The 24,534-nt window shown below is 46.7% G+C and overlaps 1 protein-coding gene across 1 annotated transcript in view; it reads left to right on the forward strand.

The window, feature by feature from the left end:
• The window catches only part of dner (delta/notch-like EGF repeat containing), a 318,647-nt gene that overhangs the window by 157,187 nt on the left and 136,926 nt on the right, over positions 1 to 24,534 (forward strand). Inside the window, exons 3-4 of the mRNA XM_087993300.1 lie at positions 10,612 to 10,694; positions 12,468 to 12,634. Coding sequence (XP_087849426.1) covers positions 10,612 to 10,694; positions 12,468 to 12,634 — 250 coding nt within the window. The remainder of the gene's footprint in view (positions 1 to 10,611; positions 10,695 to 12,467; positions 12,635 to 24,534) is intronic.

Genomic DNA, 24,534 nt, shown 5'->3' on the forward strand with positions numbered 1-24,534 from the left:
GCATGGGGGGAATTTCAGGGCTAGGGGCCATATTTTTAAGGTGTGAGGAGAAAGATTTTAAAAAGCCTTTTTTATATAGAGAGTGGTTCATGTGTGACATGAACTTCCAGAGGAAGTGGTGGATGTGGGTACAGTTACAATGTTTAAAAGATATTTGGATAAGTGCATGAATAGGAAAGGTTTGGAGGGATATGGGCCAAATGCAGGTAGGTGGGGCTAGTTTAGTTTGAGATTATGTTCAGCAGGGACTGGTTGAACCGAAGGGTCTGTTTCTGTGCTGAATGACTCTATAAATGAAACATTTGCTCATTTCATCTGCCATTCCTTATTATTTACTCTTGACTCCCCATCTTGACTCCCCATCCCCACTCTCTAAACAATAAACACTCACTTCACTTACTTTGCTTCTTTTTAGATACCTGAAGAAACTCTTGCTATCTGCTTTCACATTTCTAGCTAGCTTCCCCTCATAGTCTCATTTCTTCCTCCTGTTAACCTTTAACTCATTCTTTACATTCTGACCAACCATTTGATCTGAAAGTCATCTTTGCATAGTTGAAAGTTTTTCCTTAAGCTTGTTTCTTCGCTAACTTCTTCAGTTCTCTTTAGAGCTTTTCTTTAAAATTGGAAGAAATTTATTCTAAGTTTTCTGAAATATCTTCTTAACTGTGTGCCACTGTGTTTTTATTGATCTGTCCCATAACCTAGCAGTTCACTCAAGCTAGCTTTATTTCATACCTACATAATTGCCCATATTTAGGTTTAAAATATTAGTCTTTGACCCAATCATCATGGTGGGGTACCATGGCACAGTGGTTAGCACTGCTGCCTCGCAGCGCCCAAGACCTGGGTTCAGTTCCTGCCTCAGGTGACTAACCGTGTGGAGTTTGCACATTCTCCCCGTGTCTGTGTGGGTTTCCTCTGGATGCTCCGGTTTCCTCCCACAATCCAAAAATGTGCAGGTCAGGTGAATTGGCCATGCTAAATTGCCCGTAGTGTTAGGTGTAGGGGAATGGGTCTGGGTCGGTGTGGACTTGTTGGGCCAAAGGGGCTGTTTCCTCACTTTAAGTAATCTAATCTGCCTTTCAAACTGGAGGTAAAATTCAATTTTCTTATGGTTGTCATTACATAGGATGTTTTTGCTCTGAGGTCATTAATTGATCCTGTCATATTACACAATACCAAGTTTAATATTACTGCTCTCTGGTCAACTCACAGTTTCAAAGAATGGTCTACACAATTGTTTATTTTTGTTTATTGAAAGAGGTATGTTTAGAGAAATGTATTTTTAAGAACACTGTACACTGACTTGCCACAGACATGAGGTCTCTGTTGTAAGTGCTTTCAGTTTTCGTGAGAGAAGCCGTCAAATGAGATGGGTCACCAACAAAACAGCAGGGGCCCCTGTTAGTGAAAACTGCAGCTCAGAGTGGAGGTCAGGCATCAAGGTGACAAGGAGCTGTCATTGTCTGGGATGATAGAATCAACTTTGTTTACTCCGTTCAGGCAGTAGGTGTAATGCACTTGGACCGTCTGTATGCAGCTCTTGATAGACTCATGTACACAGTGTGAAATACTCAAAAAATAGTAAAGCGATTGGGACTAATTGACAGCTGCTCTGAGGAAACAGAATGTCAAACTTCATACAAGAAAACAGTTTGGGGATGTTAAATCATATTGACTGGACTGATTTACAAATGCTCAAATTGTATCATGGAGCCAGCATACTATCTACCTCAATCGGTTAGGTTTCTGTTTTAGATTATCTACAGTATGGAAACAGGCCCTTCAGCCCAACAAGTCCACACTGACCTTCCGAAGAGAAACCCACCCAGACCCATTCCCCTACTCTATATTAATCCCTGACAAGCGAAGGGGGTTACCTCAGATTACAACAGGATCTGGACCAGATGGGCCAATGGGCTGAGAAGTGGCAGATGGAGTTTAATTTTGGATAAATGCGAGGTGCTGCATTTTGGGAAAGCAAATCTTAGCAGGACTTACACACTTAATGGTAAGGTCCTCGGGAGTGTTGCTGAACAAAGAGACCTTGGAGTGCAGGTTCATATCTCCTTGAAAGTGGAGTCGCAGGTAGATAGGATAGTGAAGAAGGCGTTTGGTATGCTTTCCTTTATTAGATTAAATTGCTTACAATGTGGAAACAGGCCCTTCGACCCAACAAGTCCACACCGACCCGCCGAAGCACAACCCACCCAGACCCATTACTCTACATTTACCCCTTCACCTAACACTACGGGCAATTTAGCAAGGCCAATTCACCTAACTTGCACATTTTTGGACTGTGGGAGGAAACCGGAGCACCCGGGGGAAACCCACACAGAGAGTCGCCTGAGGCAGGAATTGAACCCGGGTCTCTGATGCTGTGAGGCAGCAGTGCTAACCACTGAGCCACCGTGCCGCCCATATTGGTCAGAGTATTGAGTATAGGAGTTGGGAGGTCATGTTGTGGCTGTACAGAATATTGGTTACGCCACTGTTGGAATATTGCGCGCAATTCTGGTCTCCTTCCTTTCGGAAATATGTTGTGAAACTTGAAAGTGTTCAGAAAAGATTTACAAGGATGTTGCCAGGGTTGGAGGATTTGAGCTATAGGGAGTGGCTGAACAGGCTGGGGCTGTTTTCCCTGGAGCTTCGGAGGCTGAGAGGTGACCTTATAGAGGTTTACAAAATTATGAGGAGCATGGATAGGGTAAATATGCAAAGTCTTTTCCCTGGGGTTGGCGAGTCCATAACTAGAGGGCATATGTTTAGGGTGAGAGGGGAAAGATATAAAAGAGACCTAAGGGGCAATTTTTTCACACAGAGGGTGGTACATGTATGGAATGAGCTGCCAGAGGAAGTGGTGGAGGCTGGTACAATTGCAACATTTAAAAGGCATTTAGACGGGTATATGAATAGGGAGGGTTTGGAGGGATATGGGCCGGGTGCTGGCAGGTGGGACTAGATTGGGTTGGGATATCTGATCGTCATGGATGCTGTGAACCGAAGGGTCTGTTTCCATGCAGTACATCTCTATGACTCTATGAAATGCCCCTAAAGCTATGGGCAATAGATCATGGCCAATTCACCTTTGGGCTGTGGGAGGAAATCCACACAGATACAGGGAGAATGTGCAAACTCCACACAGACAGTTGCTTGAGGCAGGAATCGAACCCAGGTCCCTGGTGCTGTGAGACTACAGTGCTAACCCCTGAGCCACTGTGCCACCCAGTAGAAAGTGCAGTTTTCTGTTGATCAGGGGAGGGCAGTGAATGCTGGTCTAACCAGTGATGGCTACATCCTCTGAATGAATTTTGAAGCGATCAGAGCCAGGTCACCTGAGCCCCGGCAGCTCCACAATATGCCCTCTGGCCAGCTTCCTGATCAGCAGCTCCACAATGCGCCCTCTGGCCAGCTTCCTGATCGGCAGCTCCCACTCCCATTGTCCTGTCTGCCCCAGCTGGGTCTATCAGAGGGTCAACTGTGGCTGATTCAATCATCCTCAATCCCACTTGCCCCCAGATTCCTCAATTCCCTTGCTGAATCAAAATCTATCTATTTAAATCAGCCTCAAATAGCTTGCTGCCCCAGCCCCGACAGCCTCCTGTGGTAAAGAATTCCACAGACTTGCTCCACCGTGGAGGGAAGAAACCCATCCTAAATGTGTGAGCCCTTACTCTGAGATGATGCTCTCTGGTGCTGGACTCTCCTACAAGGAGAAACAACCTCTCCACATCTATCCCGTCAAGTCCCGGTGAATTGGCCATGCTAAACTGTCCATAGTATTAGGTGCCTAGTCAGGGGTAAATGTAGGGGTCCGGGTGGGTTACTCTTTGGAGGGTTGGTGTGGACTTGTTGGGCCAAAGGGCCTGTTTCCACACTGTCGGGAATCTCATCTAATTCTTAATCTTGCATGGTTTGTCTCTCATTCTAATGAGGACTGGGAATAGGTTTCAAAGGGAAGCAGTGGGTGAAGTGTTTGAGAGGGCTAACATTATGAAGCAGGGCTGCGTGCGTGAGGGAAGGTGTTTTTAACAGCAGTAAGCATCTCTGCAAGACTGGGTCACTGCAACCTCTATGAAGATGGCCCACCTCTGCATTTATCTATTGGTTATACATTTTCAGTTAGTGTACAGACAATGTGGTTACCAAGCTGAAATGTGTGATACTGTGCCGGACCACATTTGGAATATTGTGTGCAGTTTTGGGCTCCATATCTCAGGAAGGATATACTGGCCCTGGAGGGGGCTCAGGGGAGGTTCACAAGATTGGCTCCTGGAATGAAAAGCTTAGCAAGAGGAATGTTTGAGACTCTGGGTCTATACTCGATGGAGTTTAGGAGGATGAGGGGGGAACCTAGTTGAAACTTAGAGAATACTGAATGGCCTGGACAGAGTGGATGTTGGGAAGATGTTTCTATTGGCAGGAGAGACTAGGGCCCGAGGGCACAGCCGAAGAGTAAAGGGAAGACCCTTTTCGAATGGAGATAAGGGGAACCTTCTTCAGCCAGAGAGTGGGGAATCTATGGAATTCATTGCCACAGAAGGCTGTGGGGGTCATGTCATTATGTCAGGACAAAGTTCTTGAGTATCAAGGGCATCAAGGGTTACGGGGAGAAAGTGGGAGAATGGGGTTGAGAAACCTATCAGCCATGATTGAATGTTGGAGCAGACTCGATGGGCTGAATGGCCTAATTTCTGCTCTTATGGTCTTATGAACAGACAGCTGGATCTGTTCTCTTCCCCAGAGATACCCCATTAACTTTCCATCACAGCATCTTTAGGGAATGTGGTGGAGTATCATTAGTGTACCCTGTCACTCACTATCAACTTTCTGGTAAATTACACCGATCTGTTTTTTTGAAAATAACTGTCTGCAAACTGGTAGAAATGTTAAATGTTTTTATTCGTGAACAGTGTGTACAAAGACCGTTTACGATGAGATGTGACAAGTGCTGTCCCTTTGTGCCTTAGATTTCATTCTGACGTCTTCTAAATTGTGAGCTGTTCCTCAGTGAGAGCTTAATGAAAGGAGGATGTGTTGGGACTGGATGTGAGCTCTGTGCTGTAGCCATTAGAGATTCTGCTAGCAACGTGTTGGCCACCCTTGAGGGCCCAGTTACTGCTGCAATTTCCTCAAAAGGCACAATGTGCTTGTGGAGAGGCAGCTGCTGCTTGTTAATAAGGCAGACAATTATTCTTGTGGTGCTGCATTTTAATGTTAGCTGATGAGTCCTCAAAGCAGGCAGTGAGATGAGAGTGACACACTGTTACAAGGTCACCAAATCCTTTCTTAATACTTATCCTCAATGTGTCTGAATGAGTTGGTGCTGTCACCCTGGCTGGTCAGTCATGGGAATCTCAGCAGCACCACCGGACACTGCCTCTGCATTCCTTGTCAGGCTGACTGTGGCCTCCTTTGTTAATGCCATTGACATGAAGAAGCTGACAGCGACAGAACACAGTTAATGCAGGATATTCAATAATGGCAGCAGTACTGAATATACCAACACTTGTGTTGAACGTAATTCAATGTGCACGAAAGCCATGTGTACTCCTTATTCTGCTGCAGAAAGTGATCTCAGTGCTGCTGTCTGCCTGCTACCCATAAGAGTTTCCACTGACTCTAGTCTGCCCTCTATCCTTGTCCATTTGCCTCATGCATTGGCTGTGTCACACCCTGAACCTTCCTCCGAATCACCATCTCTTTCTTCCTTTCCGTGCAGCTGGAATAGGACATCTTTGAGATTGATGTGAAATTGGTTGCGTTATGGATTTCTGACTGATCAGACTGTGTCTGTCTATAACTCCCCTCTTTCTGATGCTTGGATAAAACACATTTCATCTTATTTCTTTATTACACAAACATGTTGACCTTTATCATTGTACAAAGATTACACTGTATCTAATTGTCTGAGTTCTTTTTATATTACTGGTAAAATATATTGAAGAAGATTGTGGATATGCCAAAATGCTTTAGATTAGATTAGATTACCTACAGTGTGGAAACAGGCCCTTCGGCCCAACAAGTCCACACCAACCCTCAGAAGAGTAACCCACCCAGACCCATTTCCCTCTGACTATTGCACTTTATGCTATGGGCACTTTAGAATGGCCAATTCACCTGGCTTGCACATCTTTGGACTGTGGGAGGAAACCGGAGCACCCGGAGGAAACCCACGCAGACACGGGGAGAACATGCAAACTCCTCACAGACAGTCTTTAATGTTGCAGTTTTCCATTCTAAGTGCATCAGCACCAGTACAAGTAATTTGTGACTGCTCATTAATATTGAGTTGACAATTAGTTCACGTTGTGGTCCACAAGTCAGTTACTGGCATGTAGTCAGCATTCTGGATCAGTGGTGCTGGAAGAGCACAGCAATTCAGGCAGCATCCGAGGACAGGCAAAATCGACGTTTCGGGCAAAAGCCCTTCATCAGGAATAAAGGCAGATGGCCTGAAGCGTGGAGAGATAAGCTAGAGGAGGGTGTGAGTGGGGAGAGAGTAGCATAGAGTACAATAGGTCAGTGGGGAAGGAGATGAAGGTGATAGGTCAGGGAGGAGAGGGTGGAGTGGATGGGTGGAAAAGGAGCTGGGCAGGTCGGACAAGTCCGGACAAGTCAAGGGATCGAGTTGCTGGAGGTTAGAAACTAGGATGAGGTGGGGGAAGGGGAAATGAGGAAACTGTTGAAATCCACATTGATGCCCTGGGGTTGAAGTGTTCCGAGGCGGAAGATGAGGCGTTCTTCCTCCAGGCGTCTGGTGGTGAGGGAGCGGCGGTGGAGGAGGCCCAGCACCTCCATATCCTCGGCAGAGTGGGAGGGGGAGTTGAAATGTTGAGCCACGGGGCGGTTTGGTTGATTGGTGCGGGTGTCTCGGAGATGTTCCCTAAAGCGCTCTGCTAGGAGGCGCCCAGTCTCCCCAATGTAGAGGAGACCGCATCGGGAGCAACGGATACAATAGATGATATTAGTGGATGTGCAGGTAAAACTTTGATGGATGTGGAAGGCTCCTTTAGGGCCTTGGATGGAGGTGAGGAGGAGGTGTGGGCACAGGTTTTACAGATCCTGCGGTGGCAGGGGAAAGTGCCAGGATGGGAGGGTGGGTCGTAGGGGGGGCGTGGACCTGACCAGGTAGTCACGGAGGGAACGGTCTTTGCGGAAGGCGGAGAGGGGTGGGGAGGGAAATATATCCCTCGTGGTGGGGTCTGTTTGGAGGTGGCGGAAATGTCGGCGGATGATTTGGTTTATGCGAAGGTTGGTAGGGTGGAAGGTGAGCACCAGGGGCGTTCTGTCCTTGTTGCGGTTGGAGGGGTTGGGTCTGAGGGCGGAGGTGCGGGATGTGGATGAGATGCGTTGGAGGGCACCTTTAACCACGTGGGATGGGAAATTGCGGTCTCTAAAGAAGGAGGCCATCTGGTGTGTTCTATGGTGGAACCGCTCCTCCTGGGAGCAGATACGGCGGAGGCGGAGGAATTGGGAATACGGGATGGCATTTTTGCAAGAGGTAGGGTGGGAAGAGGTGTAATCCAGGTAGCTGTGGGAGTCGGTGGGTTTGTAGAAAATGTCAGTGTCAAGTCGGTCGTCACTGATGGAGATGGAGAGGTCCAGGAAGGGGAGGGAGGTGTCAGAGATGGTCCAGGTAAATTTAAGGTCAGGTTGGAATGTGTTGGTGAAGGACTAGCAGTTCCACCACAGAACACACCAGATGGCCTCCTTCTTTAGAGACCGCAATTTCCCTTCCCACGTGGTTAAAGATGCTCTCCAACGCATCTCATCCACATCCCGCACCTCCGCCCTCAGACCCAACCCCTCCAACTGCAACAAGGACAGAACGCCCCTGGTGCTCACCTTCCACCCTACCAACCTTCGCATAAACCAAATCATCCGCCGACATTTCCGCCACCTCCAAACAGACCCCACCACCAGGGATATATTTCCCTCCCCACCCCTCTCCGCCTTCCGCAAAGACCGTTCCCTCCGTGACTACCTGGTCAGGTCCACGCCCCCCTACGACCCACCCTCCCATCCTGGCACTTTCCCCTGCCACCGCAGGATCTGTAAAACCTGTGCCCACGCCTCCTCCCTCACCTCCATCCAAGACCCTAAAGGAGCCTTCCACATCCATCAAAGTTTTACCTGCACATCCACTAATATCATCTATTGTATCCGTTGCTCCCGATGCGGTCTCCTCTACATTGGGGAGACTGGGCGCCTCCTAGCAGAGCGCTTTAGGGAACATCTTCGAGACACCCGCACCAATCAACCAAATCACCCCGTGGCTCAACATTTCAACTCCCCCTCCCACTCTGCCGAGGATATGGAGGTGCTGGGCCTCCTCCACCGCCGCTCCCTCACCACCAGACGCCTGGAGGAAGAACGCCTCATCTTCCGCCTCGGAACACTTCAACCCCAGGGCATCAATGTGGACTTCAACAGTTTCCTCATTTCCCCTTCCCCCACCTCATCCTAGTTTCTAACCTCCAGCAATACGATCCCTTGACTTGTCCGGACTTGTCCGACCTGCCCAGCTCCTTTTCCACCCATCCACTCCACCCTCTCCTCCCTGACCTATCACCTTCATCTCCTTCCCCACTGACCTATTGTACTCTATGCCACTCTCTCCCCACCCCCACCCTCCTCTAGCTTATCTCTCCACGCTTCAGGCTCTCTGCCTTTATTCCTGATGAAGGGCTTTTGCCCGAAACGTCGATTTTGCCTGTCCTCGGATGCTGCCTGAATTGCTGTGCTCTTCCAGCACCACTGATCCAGCATCTGGTTTCCAGCATCTGCAGTCATTGTTTTTACCATGTAGTCAGCATTGTCAACCTCGTGGAACGTTCAAGTTTGGAAGGGCTGAATCTCAAACCGCACTGTTTTTAAACAGTTCAACATGCAGATCTGATCATTTTTCCTCCTTCACTGTTATCTTCAGGATTTCAGCGAAAGTGCAACAGTATGCAGAGTACTAGCCATTTGGATACAGAACTGGCTCAAAGGTGGAAGGCAGAGGGTTGTGGTGGAGGGTTGTTTTTCAGACTGGAGGCCTGTGACCAGTGGAGTGCCACAAGGATCGGTGCTGGGTCCACTATTTTTCGTAATTTATATAAATGATTTGAATGTGACCATAAGAGGTACAGTTAGTAAGTTTGCAGATGACACTAAAATTGGAGGTGTAGTGGACAGCAAAGAAGGTTACCTCAGATTACAACGGAATCTGGACCAGATGGGCCAATAGGCTGAGAAGTGGCAGGTGGAGTTTAATTCAGATAAATGCGAGGTGCTGCATTTTGGGAAAGCAAATCTTAGCAGGACTTATACACTTAATGGTAAGGTCCTAGGGAGTGTTGCTGAACAAAGAGACCTTGGAGTGCAGGTTCATAGCTCCTTGAAAGTGGAGTCGCAGGTAGACAGGATAGTGATGAAGGTGTTTGGTATGCTTTCCTTTATTGGTCAGAGTATTGAGTACAGGAGTTGGGAGGTCATGTTGCGGTTGTACAGGGCATTGGTTACGCCACTGTTGGAATATTGCGCGCAATTCTGGTCTCCTTCCTATCAGAAATATGTTGTGAAACTTGAAAGTGTTCAGAAAAGATTTACAAGGATGTTGCCAGGGTTGGAGGATTTGAGCTATAGGGAGAGGCTGAAGAGGCTGGGGCTGTTTTCCCTGGAGCTTCGGAGGCTGAGGGGTGATCTTATGAAATTATGAGGGGCATGGATAGGATAAATAGACAATGTCTTTTCCCTGGGGTGGGCGAGTCCTGAACTAGAGAGCATAGGTCTAGGGTGAGAGGGGAAAGATATAAAAGAGACCTAAAGGGCAACTTTTCACACAGAGGGTGGTGCGTGTGTGGAATGAGCTTCCAGAAGGAAGTGGTGGAGGCTGGTACAATTACAACATTTAAGAGGCTTTTGGATGAGTATATGAATAGGAAGGGTTTGGAGGGATATGGGCCAAGTGCTGGCAGGTGGGACTAGATTGGGTTGGGATATCTGGTTGGCATGGACGGGTTGGACTGAAGGGTCTGTTTCCACGCTGTACATCTCTATGACTCTATGTATAAGGGACGGTAAAGTATTGGCCAAAGGGCACAGAGGGGATGGTTAAACATGGCATGAGTCAGAGTACAGTCAGCAGATGTTTAGATGAGTAAAGTTTACGATGGCTCAAGGTGAGACATCAGACAGGAAAGCATTGGAATAGTTAGCCTGGAAACAGTGAAGGCATGGATGAGGGTTTCTGTAGTGGATGAGCTGAGGCAGGGATGGAGATGGGAAATGTTACAATCGTGGAAATAGGTTGTCTTGATAACAGGGAGGGTCTGGTGTCAAAAACTCAGCTCGTGTGAATAAACTGCTGATTCAATGTCACCTAGTGTCCAGGGAGGGAGATGGTGTCATGATTTGGAAATATACTTTGTGGCAATATCTGAAGACGATCAATTTTCACAAAATATAGTTGAGGGAAATTTCTGCTCATTGACCTTGATGTTAAACTATTGAAAGCAACGTATATTCATCTGCCAGGTGAAGGCGTTATTTCTAAACTTCTATCTCCAGGAACGTCTTTAATGAGATTGCTAACAATTCTGACCTTTCTCCCTTGACCAGATGATCAACTCCTCGAACTTCCTGTGTGCAGACAATGCTTCCAATCACCGTGTTATTGAAGTGCCCGAGGAGACTGCGCTAAGGTAAGGAACGAGGGATTTCTGCTCAAGTCTGGTTAAATTTGATGGAAATAACTGCATGCTACATTCAATGGCTTGGACTTTGCTGTTGGAATGATGGTAAAACTGTCAGCCTCGGTCATTATTACAAACCTGAAATTGACGGTAATTTCAGCATTTGGACATGTGTGCTTAAATGCAGAAACCTGGAATTTGCTGACAGTGATAGACTGGTGAGGTTTGCATGGATGGAAATTTGTGAAATCAATTAAATTCGCCTGAATTTCCACATTTACACAACTAGACTTGTTATAAAATTCCTTGGAAAGTTTAAGCCCTGTTAACTGAGGAGTAACGGGATGATAATATAGATGTACAAACAGCAGTAGGCCATTCAGCTCCATCATTCAATAAGATCATGGCTGTTCAGATAGGAGCTGAAAATGTGTTGCTGGAAAAGCGCAGCAGGTCAGGCAGCATCCAGGGAACAGGAGAATCGACGTTTCGGGCATGAGCCCTTCTTCAGGAATGATTCTCCTGCTCCTTGGATGCTGCCTGAGAGCCCTTCTTCACCTTTCCTGAAGAAGGGCTCATGCCCGAAACGTCGATTCTCCTGTTCCTTTGATGCTGCCTGACCTGCTGCGCTTTTCCAGCAACACATTTTCAGCTCTGATCTCCAGCATCTGCAGCCCTCACTTTCTCCCTGATCAGATTTTAACCTCACTCTACATTCCTGCACATTCCCTGAAAATCTTTTATCCCCTTGGTCACCAAGAATCTACCTCCCTCTGCCTTAAAAATATTTAAAGATTCGGCATCCACGGCCTTTTGAGTGAGAAGATATTTCCTCTTCTCTGTCTTAAACAGTGCCTCCATGTTTTTAAATGATGACTCCCCCCCCCTCCCCCAGCTTTAGATTCTCCCACAAGAGGAAACATCCTTTCAACATTCACCCTCAAGTCCCCTCAGGATCTTAAATGCTTCAATTAAGTCAACTCTGACCTTTCCAAAAAAAATTCTGGGGATGCTGTAAATCAGAAATACGAGCAGAAATTGCTGGAACAGCTCAGCAAGTCTGGCAGGACCTGCAAAAAAAAATCCCACCCAAAACTCAGACACTACCACCACCCCACCCCACTGTGTCCCACCCCTACCCCCATCCCTGCCTTTCCCACAGCTAACCCACCCATAACCGCACATCTTTGGACTGTGGGAGGAAACCGGAGCACCCGGAGGAACCCGCCCAGACACGGGGAGAATGTGCAAACCCCACACAGACAATCATGAAGAGTATTCTATGCTGAGACAAACAGAACTTTAAGGGAATGGAAAGCTATCGGGAAAAGATAGGAAAATGGAGTCGAGGGTTATCAGATCAGCCACAATCTCACTGATGGCAGTCAAAAAGTGTGGTGCTGGAAAAGCACAGCAGGTCAGGAAGCATACAAGGAGCAGGAGGGTCAACGTTTTGAGCATAAGCCCTTCATCAGGAATGTGATGGCACCCCAGACTCAATGGACTGAATGGCCTCTTCTACTTTTATGTCTTATACAACATTGAGGAATATCAAGTGGAGAATTTGAATGATTCTGAGGTGGTTCAGCTCTTGGCAGGGGGCTCCATGTCAATTGGCGTATGTCGTCATTGTTATTTCTGACTGAATCAGAATGCTAAGTGAAGCTAAAGCTGTATTCTTCCATAAAATGCAAAAGTCAAAGAAAGAAGAATTTAAATAAATTATTTGCTTAAAACATAAGTGAATATGGAATTTAGTGATCAACTATGTTTATCTTACAGAATTAAAGTGAACGAGGGTGATGTGTCTGTTGCTTTCTGGGAAGTTACTGAAGAGAATTTCCAGCAATGTTCAGTTTCGAATGGGAAGAGCATTATTCCCCTTCACACCGCTGATGGCTTTGTTCTGCTGGAGGAGTTGCTATCTTTGGGGAACAACTACTTTCTTGGTAAGACGGCTTGGTACTGAGCTCCTTCACGGAGGAGCGATTCGGATGGTCAGAAATGAGGTCACAAAGGATAACTCCTAAAAACTGGCATTAGAGAGGAGGCAGCCCATATCAGCTGGGGTTACCATGAAGGTGCCACCTTCTCCCCTCAACTGAAGAGTGGTGACCCTCAGGTTTACCTCATCACCCGTTGCCTCTCTCCAGTGAGAGAGCAGCTGTATTGTCCTTTGGAGCTAGGGCTAGTTTTACCTTTCCTGTACTAAAGCCAATTGTTGAATTGAATTGAATTGAATTTGTTGTCACTTGTACCAAGGCGCAGTGAAAAGCTGATTATTTACCAAAAGTTGTCCAATCCATGGAGCAATGTGACTCTTCAGAGGGTCGGTGTGGACTTGTTGGGCCGAAGGGCCTTTTTCCACATTGTAGGGAATCTAATCTAATCTAATCTATTACAAGTAGAACAGGAAAGGTCATTAGAAAATATAAAAGTTGATTGAACACGCAGGATGAGGAGCTGAAAGCTGGCCATTCATTGGATTGGGAACATGAACTTCAATGATGGAAGACCAGAAAATGCAGTCTAAGTGGAGTAAATAAACCCCAACAAAGAAATCACAAAATGGTGAAAGGAATCCTATCGATAGATCAGGGAAGGTCAAACAGGAACAATTCAGAAAGAGAGATAAAGGTTTAACAAGAAATGTAGTAAATCCAGGAAGATCACTAGGAGCAGGAGCCAATCTGATCTGGAAGTCTTATTGGCCACGAACAAACCCGAATACAAGTTCACAAAAAATGATAGATGATAAGAGTTAGAAAACTGGAGCGAATGAAGAATATCGCAGAGGTGCCAGGTAAGGTCGAACCAGGCCCCAATCACACAGATGGATTAGTACAGAAAGGTGCTTCCTATGGAATGTATAGGACTAAAGCCAGGCTGGGGGTGACCAAGGTACAAGACTAGATTCACCAACAGCAGGAAGAACAACTTTAAACATTTCCTTGGCTTTGTTAGTAACAAATTCCTGGGAACGCAATGCTTCATCGTACAGAACATTGACATTACCTAAAGCCTTTTATCTTGTCCTCATCAGAACCAGGAGACAAGAAACAAACTTGAATTTTTAAGAATTCCTCATGGTCCTGTGTTTTTTTTTCTTTTTTTTCCTCTTCCTTTATTTTTCTTACCCCCACACTCCCACCTAACAGCGGTAGTGCTTATACTTTCCCCAGCACCCATGGTGTGTGTGTGCAGGTGTGAGACACAGTGAGAGACACAAGGTGCACGAATCTTTATTCAATTTCCACCACCAGGAAGATAGGAAAACACCTGAGTGGCCAGTGACAAGCACTGCCCTTCACATCAAAGGGCAATGCTGTGTGATCAAACAGTGAAGGGGAGGGTAGGGACTAAATCAAAATAGAGTTGGAGGGGGAAATAATGCACTCCTCTCCCAAGACAGCATTTTATACCGTGTAGGTGAGGGTGCTGATTGGTTGGGCCATCGTTGGCATGGAGATACAACAGGAGCAGTTAACTGTCAATCGTAAATCTCAGACCAGGCAGGTAAATTCTGATTGGTCAAGATGTTGCCATGGGGATACAGCAGAATTTGACTCTCTCCATAAGCTCCTTTTTTAAAAATAAACTGCAATGGATGTACAAATTCTGTTTGTCTCCACAGGGCAGTGCCGTGGGAATTTATACAGATAGCGTTTCCCATGCATGAATAAATGAATGAGTGATTTCATTGTTGCATATACTGGTCCCACATCCCTTCCCCTGGCCCATATCCCTCCAAACCTTTCCTATTCATGTACTTATCCAAATATCTAGATAGGCCCATGAGTAGGAAGGGTTTGGAGGGATATGGGCCAGGAGCAGGCAGGTGGGACAATCTAGTTTGGGATTATGGTTGGCATGGGCTGGTTGGACCTAAGGGTCTGTTTCCTTACTGTCTGAATCTATGACTTGACATATTTTGAAAATTCAGTGAAAAGTGTTTTGTTGCTACAATCCAGTACCATTTTGAGTTACAAGAAGGATAAAAAGAAATTACTGACTTAAAGTTCATCTTCTTTTCAAATTGAGGTCTCAAGCAGAGCTTCAAGTCTCTGCAAGGTGTTGGGATCCTCACAGAGACCCTGCTCTGGGAACAGCAACAACGATGCTGGTTCCTCAAGAGACCTTGGCTCCACTGCCATCCGACACCACCAAGATCCAGGCTTTGGGCCTCCTCCTGCTGGGAGTGCCCACTTTGGAGTCCAGGTACTGGCACCATCACCAGGAGTCCAGGTACTGGCACCATCACCAGGGGTCCAGGTACTGGCACCATCACCAGGAGTCTAGGTACTGGCACCATCACCAGGAGTCCAGGTACTGACACCATCACCAGGAGTCTAGGTACTGGCACCATCACCAGGGGTCCAGGTACTGGCACCATCACCAGGGGTCCAGGTACTGGCACCATCACCAGGAGTCCAGGTACTGGCACCATCACCAGGGGTCCAGGTACTGGCACCATCACCAGGAGTCCAGGTACTGACACCATCACCAGGGGTCCAGGTACTGGCACCATCACCAGGGGTCCAGGTACTGGCACCATCACCAGGAGTCCAGGTACTGACACCATCACCAGGAGTCCAGGTACTGGCACCATCACCAGGGGTCCAGGTACAGCGCATCATCCGCCGTCACTTCCGCCACCTCCAAACAGACCCCAGCACCAAGGATATATTTCCCTCCCCTCCCCTATCAGCTTTCCGTAGAGACCACTCCCTCCGCGACTCCCTTGTCAGATCCACACCCCCCACCGACCCAACCACCACTCCCGGCACCTTCCCTTGCAACCGCAGGAGGTGCAACACTTGCGCCCACACCTCCCCCCTCACTTCTCTCCAAGGCCCCAAAGGAAACTTCCATATCCGCCACAGATTCACCTGCACCTCCACCCACATCATCTACTGCATCCGCTGCAGCCGGTGTGGCCTCCTCTATATTGGGGAGACAGGCCGCCTACTTGCGGAGCGATTCAGGGAGCACCTCTGGGCCACCCGGACGAACCAACCCAACCAACCTGTGGCACAGCATTTCAACTCCCCCTCCCACTCCACCGAGGATATGCAGGTCATTGGACTCATCCACCGCCAAACCACAACAACCCGACGGTCGGAGGAGGAGCGTCTTATCTTCCGACTGGGAACCCTCCAACCGCAGGGGATGAACTTGGACTTCACCAGTTTCTTCATCCCCCCTCCCCCCACCTTGTCTCAGCCGGATCCTTCCAGCCCGGCACCGCCTTCCTGACCTGCAGTCTTCTTCTTGACCTCTCCGCCTCCACCCTACTCCGACCTATCACCCTCACCTTGACCTCTTTCCACCTATCACATTTCCAACTCCCCTCCTCCAAGTCCCTCCTCCCTACCTTTTATCTTCTCCTGCTGAACACTCTCTGCTCATTCCTGAAGAAGGGCCTGTGCCCGAAACGTCGAATCTCCTGTTCCCTGGATGCTGCCTGACCTGCTGTGCTGTTCCAGCAATAAAGTTTCAACTTTGATCTCCAGCATCTGCAGACCTTACTTTCTCCTCCAGGTACTGACACCATCACCAGGAGTCCAGGTACTGGCACCATCACCAGGGGTCCAGGTACTGACACCATCACCAGGGGTCCAGGTACTGACACCATCACCAGGAGTCCAGGTACTGACACTATCACCAGGAGTCCAGGTACTGGCACCATCACCAGGAGTCCAGGTACTGGCACCATCACCAGGAGTCCAGGTACTGGCACCATCACCAGGGGTCCAGGTACTGACACCATCACCAGGAGTCCAGGTACTGGCACCATCACCAGGGGTCCAGGTACTGGCACCATCACCAGGGGTCCAGGTACTGGCACCATCACCAGGAGTCCAGGTACTGACACCATCACCAGGGGTCCCGATCCACACCACTGACACTGTAGCACCCGTCCACTAACATCGCTCCAGCCTCAAAGGGGCAAAGAGAAAGAAGAAGATGAGAAGTGCAGCCTGGAGTGTACATGCTCCATTGAGCCCAAGCACCACCTACTATTCCGGCACTGTCATCTCCAATCAGCTGGGCTGCTGATGTTAAACTGGTATCCAGTGTAACGCTTAACACTGTCTGGAATGTAGTAAATGATTTCCAGCAGCAGAATTGTGTTGGATGATGGATGCAGTTTGCTGAGGTTTGCAAACAGGGCTGGTTAACCACTGGCTGCATACTTCCCATCGGGAATGGTCTGTCTGATACAGTCTGCCAGTGCCTGGGATGTTCGGGTATACATACCCATGCTGGAATGATGGTGACGTTCATGGGAGCAATAGACCACTCCCAATGGATATTAAAGCTGCATTCTTTGCAGGGAGATCGGCTCTGGATGGAAGTTCTTACAAAAGGATTACAAAGGGATAATTCTGGAAGTTAGATGCCTAAATGATGCCTCCACAGTTTGGTATTTCTCAGTAAGGTCCATCCTGTTTCACTTAGATTGTCTCCAGTGAAAGCAGACACTGACATGTTTTATTGGCGCCATAGGCTGGGAGGAGAGGGGAAGTTTTCAAGCATCTTTATGATGCATATGGGTGAGTCTTTATGGGAGACTGTAGGGAATTTGAAAACATTGTCGTTAATGGGCTTAAAGCAGAATTTGTAATTGGTTGTCAGGGTTTAAGGAGCTTTTAAATATAAAGGATTGGACATTAGACAAAGCTGGGAGCCCAATTGTGTTCCTCCCTTTGGACCAATATGTCCATGTTCAAGTCCCATCTGCTCCAGAGGTGTGTAATAATATCTCTAAACAGGTTGTCTAGAAAAAATAGGTTAAGTACCAAAACAAATTAGACAAAGTTGAGAATAACTTTGAATCAGCAGTTTTACCCAGAGAATGTTGGTAGGATCCTAGTCAATTAGAAGAGATTCTCACAAAAGGAAGTCTCTGTACCTCAGCAAGAAGCAGACTATTTGAAAAGTTTAATTGGCCAACTCGACTGATTTTTTGATGTTAATTAAACTGATTGTACACCAGATGTATGGATGATGTTTTAGAATTAAGCATCATACTGAAATGTGCGACAGCTGCAGAAGTGCTGTAGGCAAAGACAATATTAAAGAAATTAAGTTTATGACAAAGTACACTCAGGTTTCCAGGCCTGGGTGACCCAGAAGAAATGAAATTAGTTATTTTTAGAGATGCCTCACATGCTAATCTTCCCAATGGTTTTTCAAGTGCAGCAGAATTCATTATATTTTCCGCGGGATGGAATGATAAATGTTCGTTACCTTGGGAATCAGCAGGAAAAAAAGTTAGTTGAAAGCTCGTTAGCTGTGGGACATGTGCTGGTAAACGCAAGAGATATGGCTGTGTATTTATCTCGTATTTTACAGGAATCCTTTTGTAAGGGCCAATCAGAGGAAAATGCTTCAGAAAACTGCATTTAGAATGGTTCATTCTGTGACCATGGCCGTTCAATGAAAATGGTTGTAGCAAAGAGATTGAGGGTTGGTCTTGTGAGTATTAAACATATTGAGAGAAGTGGAAATGTCAGAAATAAAATGGGTTGATGCAAGTAATCCGCTATCAGGATGCTTTAGGAGAAGAATTATATGTTTGAAAAAACTGTCCTCAAACAGGGTAACGTTTCAAGTCAGACATGACTCTTGTTTGGGTTTCTAAGGAAGGATCAAACTGGATACTGCATCATGGTGTAATTTGTAAAGAGTGGGTGAGTGAATAGGGGTGACAGATTGGAAGGGTTGGTTCAGAAGTTGGTTAGTTGAGCAGGAGAGACATATTTGATGCACTCGCATGGAAGGTGGGCTTCTCGAATCTAGTACCAGATAGATATTTCTGGTGCAGTGGAACCCAGATAAGGTTTGACATCACATTCAATAGAGAGCACTGTTGACATTGCAGCACTCCTTCACTCTAGCATGCAGATTATGTGCTGACCTCTCCCAAGAGGGACTGGAACCCTCAACCTTCTGACAGAAAGATCAGAGCAGCACATAACTGACAGCTTGCAGTGCAATGCCACCTCCAGATATCATCTTACACCTTTTATTTTAATTACTTGTGGGACATGAGTGTCACTGCCTGGCCCCAGCATTTATTGCCCGTCCCTAGTTGCCCCTTGAGAAGGTGGGGGTGAGCTGCCTTCTTGACCTGCTCCAATCCATCTCTTAGAGAGGGAATTCCAGGATTTTGACCCAGCGACAGTGAAGGAACCCCGATATATTTCCAAGTCAGGATGGTGGGGGGGGACTTTGTGCTGATCAAAGCTTGCTGCAAGATAATGTTTAAATGATTTTCATGTAACTGTATTAATTAGTAATGTTTGTAAGACTATTTCTCCACCTTAGTACCTTCTAATTAGATCATTGCCCAGAGATAGTGTCAATCCTGACTGGCAATTAAGGAAGAAGTTACTTTTGTTCCTAATAACGTACTTGAGAAAGTTTGATGTGTGGAGAGTTACCATTCCTCAGAGTTTTATTGAAAGGGATATTTTAAACAACTGAGAAATATTCTAATTTGGTCGCATATATGTTATCATTGTTGACTTTAGGAATGAAATTGCTTGGAGGAAAGTTAATAACTCTGTTCCAAGGAATTAAAATTTAATTCCCCACAATGGCTTATAATAAGAGAACAGGCACATTCTGCATCAGATAATTAACCCATGCTGAGAAACTTCTCTGCAGAAAGTCCTGCTGTAGCAAACTGTCATCATCTTGTGGCAGATGACAAGAATGGTTCCAGGAATGAGAGACTTCAGTTATTGACATTAGGTTAAAGAAATGGATTGGATTTCCTACAGTGGGGAAACAGGCCATTCAGCCCAACTAGTCCACACTGACCCTCCGAAGAGTAACCCACCCAGACCCATTCCCCTACATTTACCCCTGACTCATGCACCTAACACTATGGGAAATTTAGCATTGCCAATTCACCATTGCTGAGAGGAGATCTAATTGAGGTTCTCAACCTCATGAGTGAGTTGGATGGAGCAGACAGGGAGAATTGGTTCCTGCTTATAATAGAAAAAAGAGCAAGAGGGGCAGAGATTGAAACTGATGTGTAAACAAAGCAAGGGTAATGTGAGGGAAAACAATTTTCACCGAGTGAATGGTCAGGGACTGGAATACGCTGCTTGGAGATGTGGATGAAGGCAAGAGTGATTGAGGCATTCAAGAGAGTATTCGGCAATGGCTGGTTGTTTGTACTGAAATGGTGAGTGAGGATGTAGGGAAAGGTCAAGAGATTGGCACGAGGTAGTAGAGTGGTTGGGGTTCTATGGGCATCTTTCAAGGTCACAAGTCACATGACACCAAGTTATAGTCCAACAGGTTTATTTGAAATCACAAGCTTTCGAAGCGCTGCTCCTTCATCAGCTGAATCTTTCAAAGTCATAATAGTTCTATGATTCTGGTCTAAAATAATCTTAAAAGTGCTGCTCTTGAAGTTACTTTCATTAAAATTGGGAGTGAGTAATGTTTTCAGGCTGTAGTTAGGAATACAACACATTGGATAACTAGGACGTAAATTACTGTATAGTTTGGAGTATTCACAACTGTGGGTTACAATGCAGGAATTTATCTTACCATCAGTGTGTGACTTTGACAGAATTGGGACTTGACCTACCTGAGAATGTTGTCTAAAACATGCCCAATGCCCTGGTGAGCTAAGGTGGCAGGATAGATGCCAGGGGGCGGTTTGAAGAAATCCACCTCACTGTACACACACGAATATAAAGAATCTAATAAGTTTTGAGATGGGGAATGAAGACCAAAAACTTGATCAGATCCCACAGAGCTGGTAAGGACGACAGCAATATCAATGATTACTGTTTTAATAATGGATGTTATTGCTGCTTTTTCCCAGTAGCCAACCTCAGCGGTTTCAGTCAATTCACTTCCCGGTTGCTTTGGCAGACGGAGGCTTCCAGTGTGAAGCCAGAAATCCTGGCACCAATCTAACACAATCCAAAAGCTGCTCTGCTGACCACACAGTGGGAAAGCTCATGTTTGTTTAGCATCAAACATTCTGGACAGCAAATAACTCTGAGCAGTCCTGCAACACTGAGACAGAGAAGGGCCAAATCAATTCAAAGATATTGTGAAAGCAACACAACCAGCAACGAGTAGGCCCACTGTGGAAACAGGATACAGAATATTAAATACATCAGTGCCCAGAATTACGTCATTACTTCTATCCTGTTACAAGGGTTAGCTGAAGCACCCCTTTGAAATTTAGCAACTAAAGATCTAAGATTCTCAGTTGCCTGTTATAGTCATAGAGATGCACAGCACAGAAACAGACCCTTCAGTCCAACCCGTCCATGCCGACCAGATATCCCAACCCAATCTAGTCCCACCTGCCAGCACCCGGCCCATATCCCTCCAAACCCTTCCTATTCATATACCCATCCAGATGCCTTTTAAATGTTGCAATTTTACCAGCCTCCACCACTTCCTCTGGCAGCTCATTCCATACACGTACCATCCTCTGCGTGAAAAAGTTGCCCCTTAGGTCTCTTTTATATCTTTCCCCTCTCACCCTAAACCTATGCCCTCTAGTTCTGGACTCCCCCACCCCAGGGAAAAGACCATGCCCCTCATGATTTTATAAACCTCTGTCAGGTCACCGCTCAGCCTCTGACGCTCCAAGGAAAACAGCCCCAGCCTGTTCAGCCTCTCCCTGTAGCTCAAATCCTCCAACCCTGGCAACATCCTTGTAAATCTTTTCTGAACCCTTTCAAGTTTCACAACATCTTTCCGATAGGAAGGAGACCAGAATTGCACATAATATTCCAATAGTGGCCTAACCAATGTCCTGTACAGCTGCAACATGAGCTCATACGAAAAATCTGCTTCCCGTCTGCAGGCCTTTCTTCCTTCGAACACCCAAAGTCCACTCTCCAGATGGCTGAAGCCTAAACAAGGTGATACCTTCCAACTGTCAACACTGCTTGATGAGAATCCAAATATTGCCACTGTAGGGCATGTCACTTTAAACCAATGTTATTATAAAGCTCTCTCAACTCTCCAACAGACAGTCTGAGTTTTTACAGCATTAAAAGAGGCTGTTTGGCCCATCATGTCTGTGCTGGTCATCAAACTTCCATTTACTCCAATCCCATTATCCAACACTTACTCTTGTGCGCTATGGTATTTCAAGTATTCATCTAAATAATTTGTTAATCTCTTGAGGTTACCCCCTCTACCACCTTTTCTAGCAGTGAGTTTCTTTGTCTGGAATTGCACTAATCCTTTAGTTCCCTGCCTAACACCACACCCGTTCGTTATTGACCTGGGGAAGGTTTCTTCCCCATCAACACTGTTGATGCCCCCCTGAGCTGTATACACCTCCATCAGATCCCCCCTCAGCCTTCTCTGCTCTAAGGTAAAGAATCCAAGACCACCTAGCAAACAGATACAGAGTGCTGGAGAAACTCAGCAGGTCTTGCAGCATCTGTGGAGAGAAGCAGAGTTAATGTTTTAGTCGAGTATGACTTTTCTTCAGAACTGTGAAGAAGAGTTAAACTGGACTCAAAATATTAACTCCGCTTCTCTCCCCACAGACGCTGCCAGACCTGCTGAGTTTCTCCAGCACTTTCTGCCTCTGTTTTTTGCAGATTTTCAGCATCCACAGTTTTTTTTGTTTTAATCCTGTACTATTCAGTCTCTCATTACAGAGTCATAGAGTCATAGAGATGTACAGCATGGAAACAGACCCTTCGGTCCAACCCGTCCATGCCGACCAGATATCCCAACCCAATCTAGTACCACCTGCCAGCACCCGGCCCGTATCCCTCCAAACCCTTCCTATTCATATACCCATCCAAATGCCTCTTAAATGTTGTAATTGTACCAGCCTCCACCACATCCTCTGGCAGCTCATTCCATACACGTACCACCCTCTGTGTGAAAAAGTTATATCTTTTCCCTCTCACCCTAAACCTATGCCCTCTAGTTCTGGACTCCCTGACTCCAGGGAAAAGACTTTGCCTATTAATCCTATCCATGCCCCTCATAATTTTGTAAACCTCTATAAGGTCACCCCTCAGCCTCCGACGCTCCAGGGAAAACAGCCCCAACCTATTCAGCCTCTCCCTGTAGTTCAGATCCTCCAACCCTGGCAACATCCTTGTAAATCTTTTCTGAACCCTTTCACGTTTCACAACATCTTTACGATAGGAAGGAGACCAGAATTGCACGCCATATTCCAACAGTGGCCTAACCAATGTCCTGTACAGCTGCAACATGACCTCCCAATTCCTGTACTCAATACTCTGACCAATAAAGGAAAGCATACCAAACACCTTCTTCACTATCCTATCGACCTGCGACTCCACTTTCAAGGAGCTATGAACCTGCACTCCAAGGTCTCTCTGTTCAGCAACACTCCCTAGGACCTTACCATTAAGTGTATAAATCCTGCTAAGATTTGCTTTCCCAAAATACAGCACCTCGCATTTATCTGAATTAAACTCCATCTGCCACTTCTCAGCCCATTGGCCCATCTGGTCCACATCCTGTTGTAATCTGAGGTAACTTTAGCTGGAACTCTCCATCCTCCCCCATAACGTCCTGGTGAATCTCCTCAGCACTGTCTCAAGTGCAATCACATCCTTCTGATAGGGTGGTGACCAGAACTGAAGTCACCTTCCTACCCATCCCCCGCTCCCTTTCCAGCCCCTCCCCCGTCTTCCATCCCACCTACTGACCCTTCCTTCCAGCTACCAACTGGATGCATCCCTCTCATCGATCAACTGGGTCATACTCACTACCTGTGTCCATCTATCACTACCTCACCACCCACTACTGTCCCCACCACACCCTTCCTCTCTCTCTTTATCTGTACCTCCCCTACCCCTACCTCTAGTCCAGAAGAAGGGTTACACCTAAAATGTTGACTTCTCCACCTCCTGATGCTGCCTGGCTTGCTGTGTTCTTCCAGCCTCCTGTTTGTCTCGTCTTGTATCCAGCAGTGGGCTAGCTAACAATGTATACAGCTCCATCAGAACCTCACAATGTCCCAATGAAGTAACCAGGCAAAATTCTACAGAGACACCCTGAAACATTCCATGAAATGCAGTCATTATTGACTGAGAAAATCTTGTTAGCAGCCATTCAGATTGGCAGCAACCTGTCTATCCAGCAACATGGCATTCCTGAGCATGGTATCCCTGAACATGGCATCCCTGAGCATAGTATCCCTGAGCATGGCATTCCATGGCATAGTATCCCTGAGCATAGTATCCCTGAGCATAGTATCCTGAGCATGGCATTCCTGAGCGTGGTATCCCAGAGCATGGCATTCCTGAACATGGTATTCCTGAGCATGGTATCCCTGAGCATGGCATTCCTGAACGTGGTATCCCTGAGCATAGTATCCCTGAGCATGGTATTCCTGAGCATGGTATCCCTGAGCATGGTATCCCTGAGCATAGTATCCCTGAGCATGGCATTCCTGAACATGGTATCCCTGAGCATGGCATTCCTGAATGTGATATCCCTGAGCATAGTATCCCTGAGCATGGCATTCCTGAACATGGTATCCCTGAGCATAGTATCCCTGAGCATAGTATCCCTGAGCATGGCATTCCTGAGCATGGCATTCCTGAACATGGTATCCCTGAGCATAGTATCCCTGAGCATAGTATCCCTGAGCATGGTATTCCTGAACATGGCATCCCAGAAAATGGTATCCCTGAACATGGTATCCCTGAATGTGGTATCCCTGAATGTGGTATTCCTGAACATGGTATCCCTGAGCATAGTATCCCTGAGCATAGTATTCCTGAACATGGTATCCCTGAGCATAGTATCCCTGAGCATGGCATTCCTGAACATGGTATCCCTGAGCATAGTA

The sequence above is a fragment of the Chiloscyllium plagiosum genome, unplaced genomic scaffold (genome assembly GCF_037043375.1).
Source record: "Chiloscyllium plagiosum isolate Xiang-an unplaced genomic scaffold, Cpla_swu_hap1 HiC_scaffold_13, whole genome shotgun sequence".
Lineage (NCBI taxonomy): Eukaryota > Metazoa > Chordata > Chondrichthyes > Orectolobiformes > Hemiscylliidae > Chiloscyllium > Chiloscyllium plagiosum.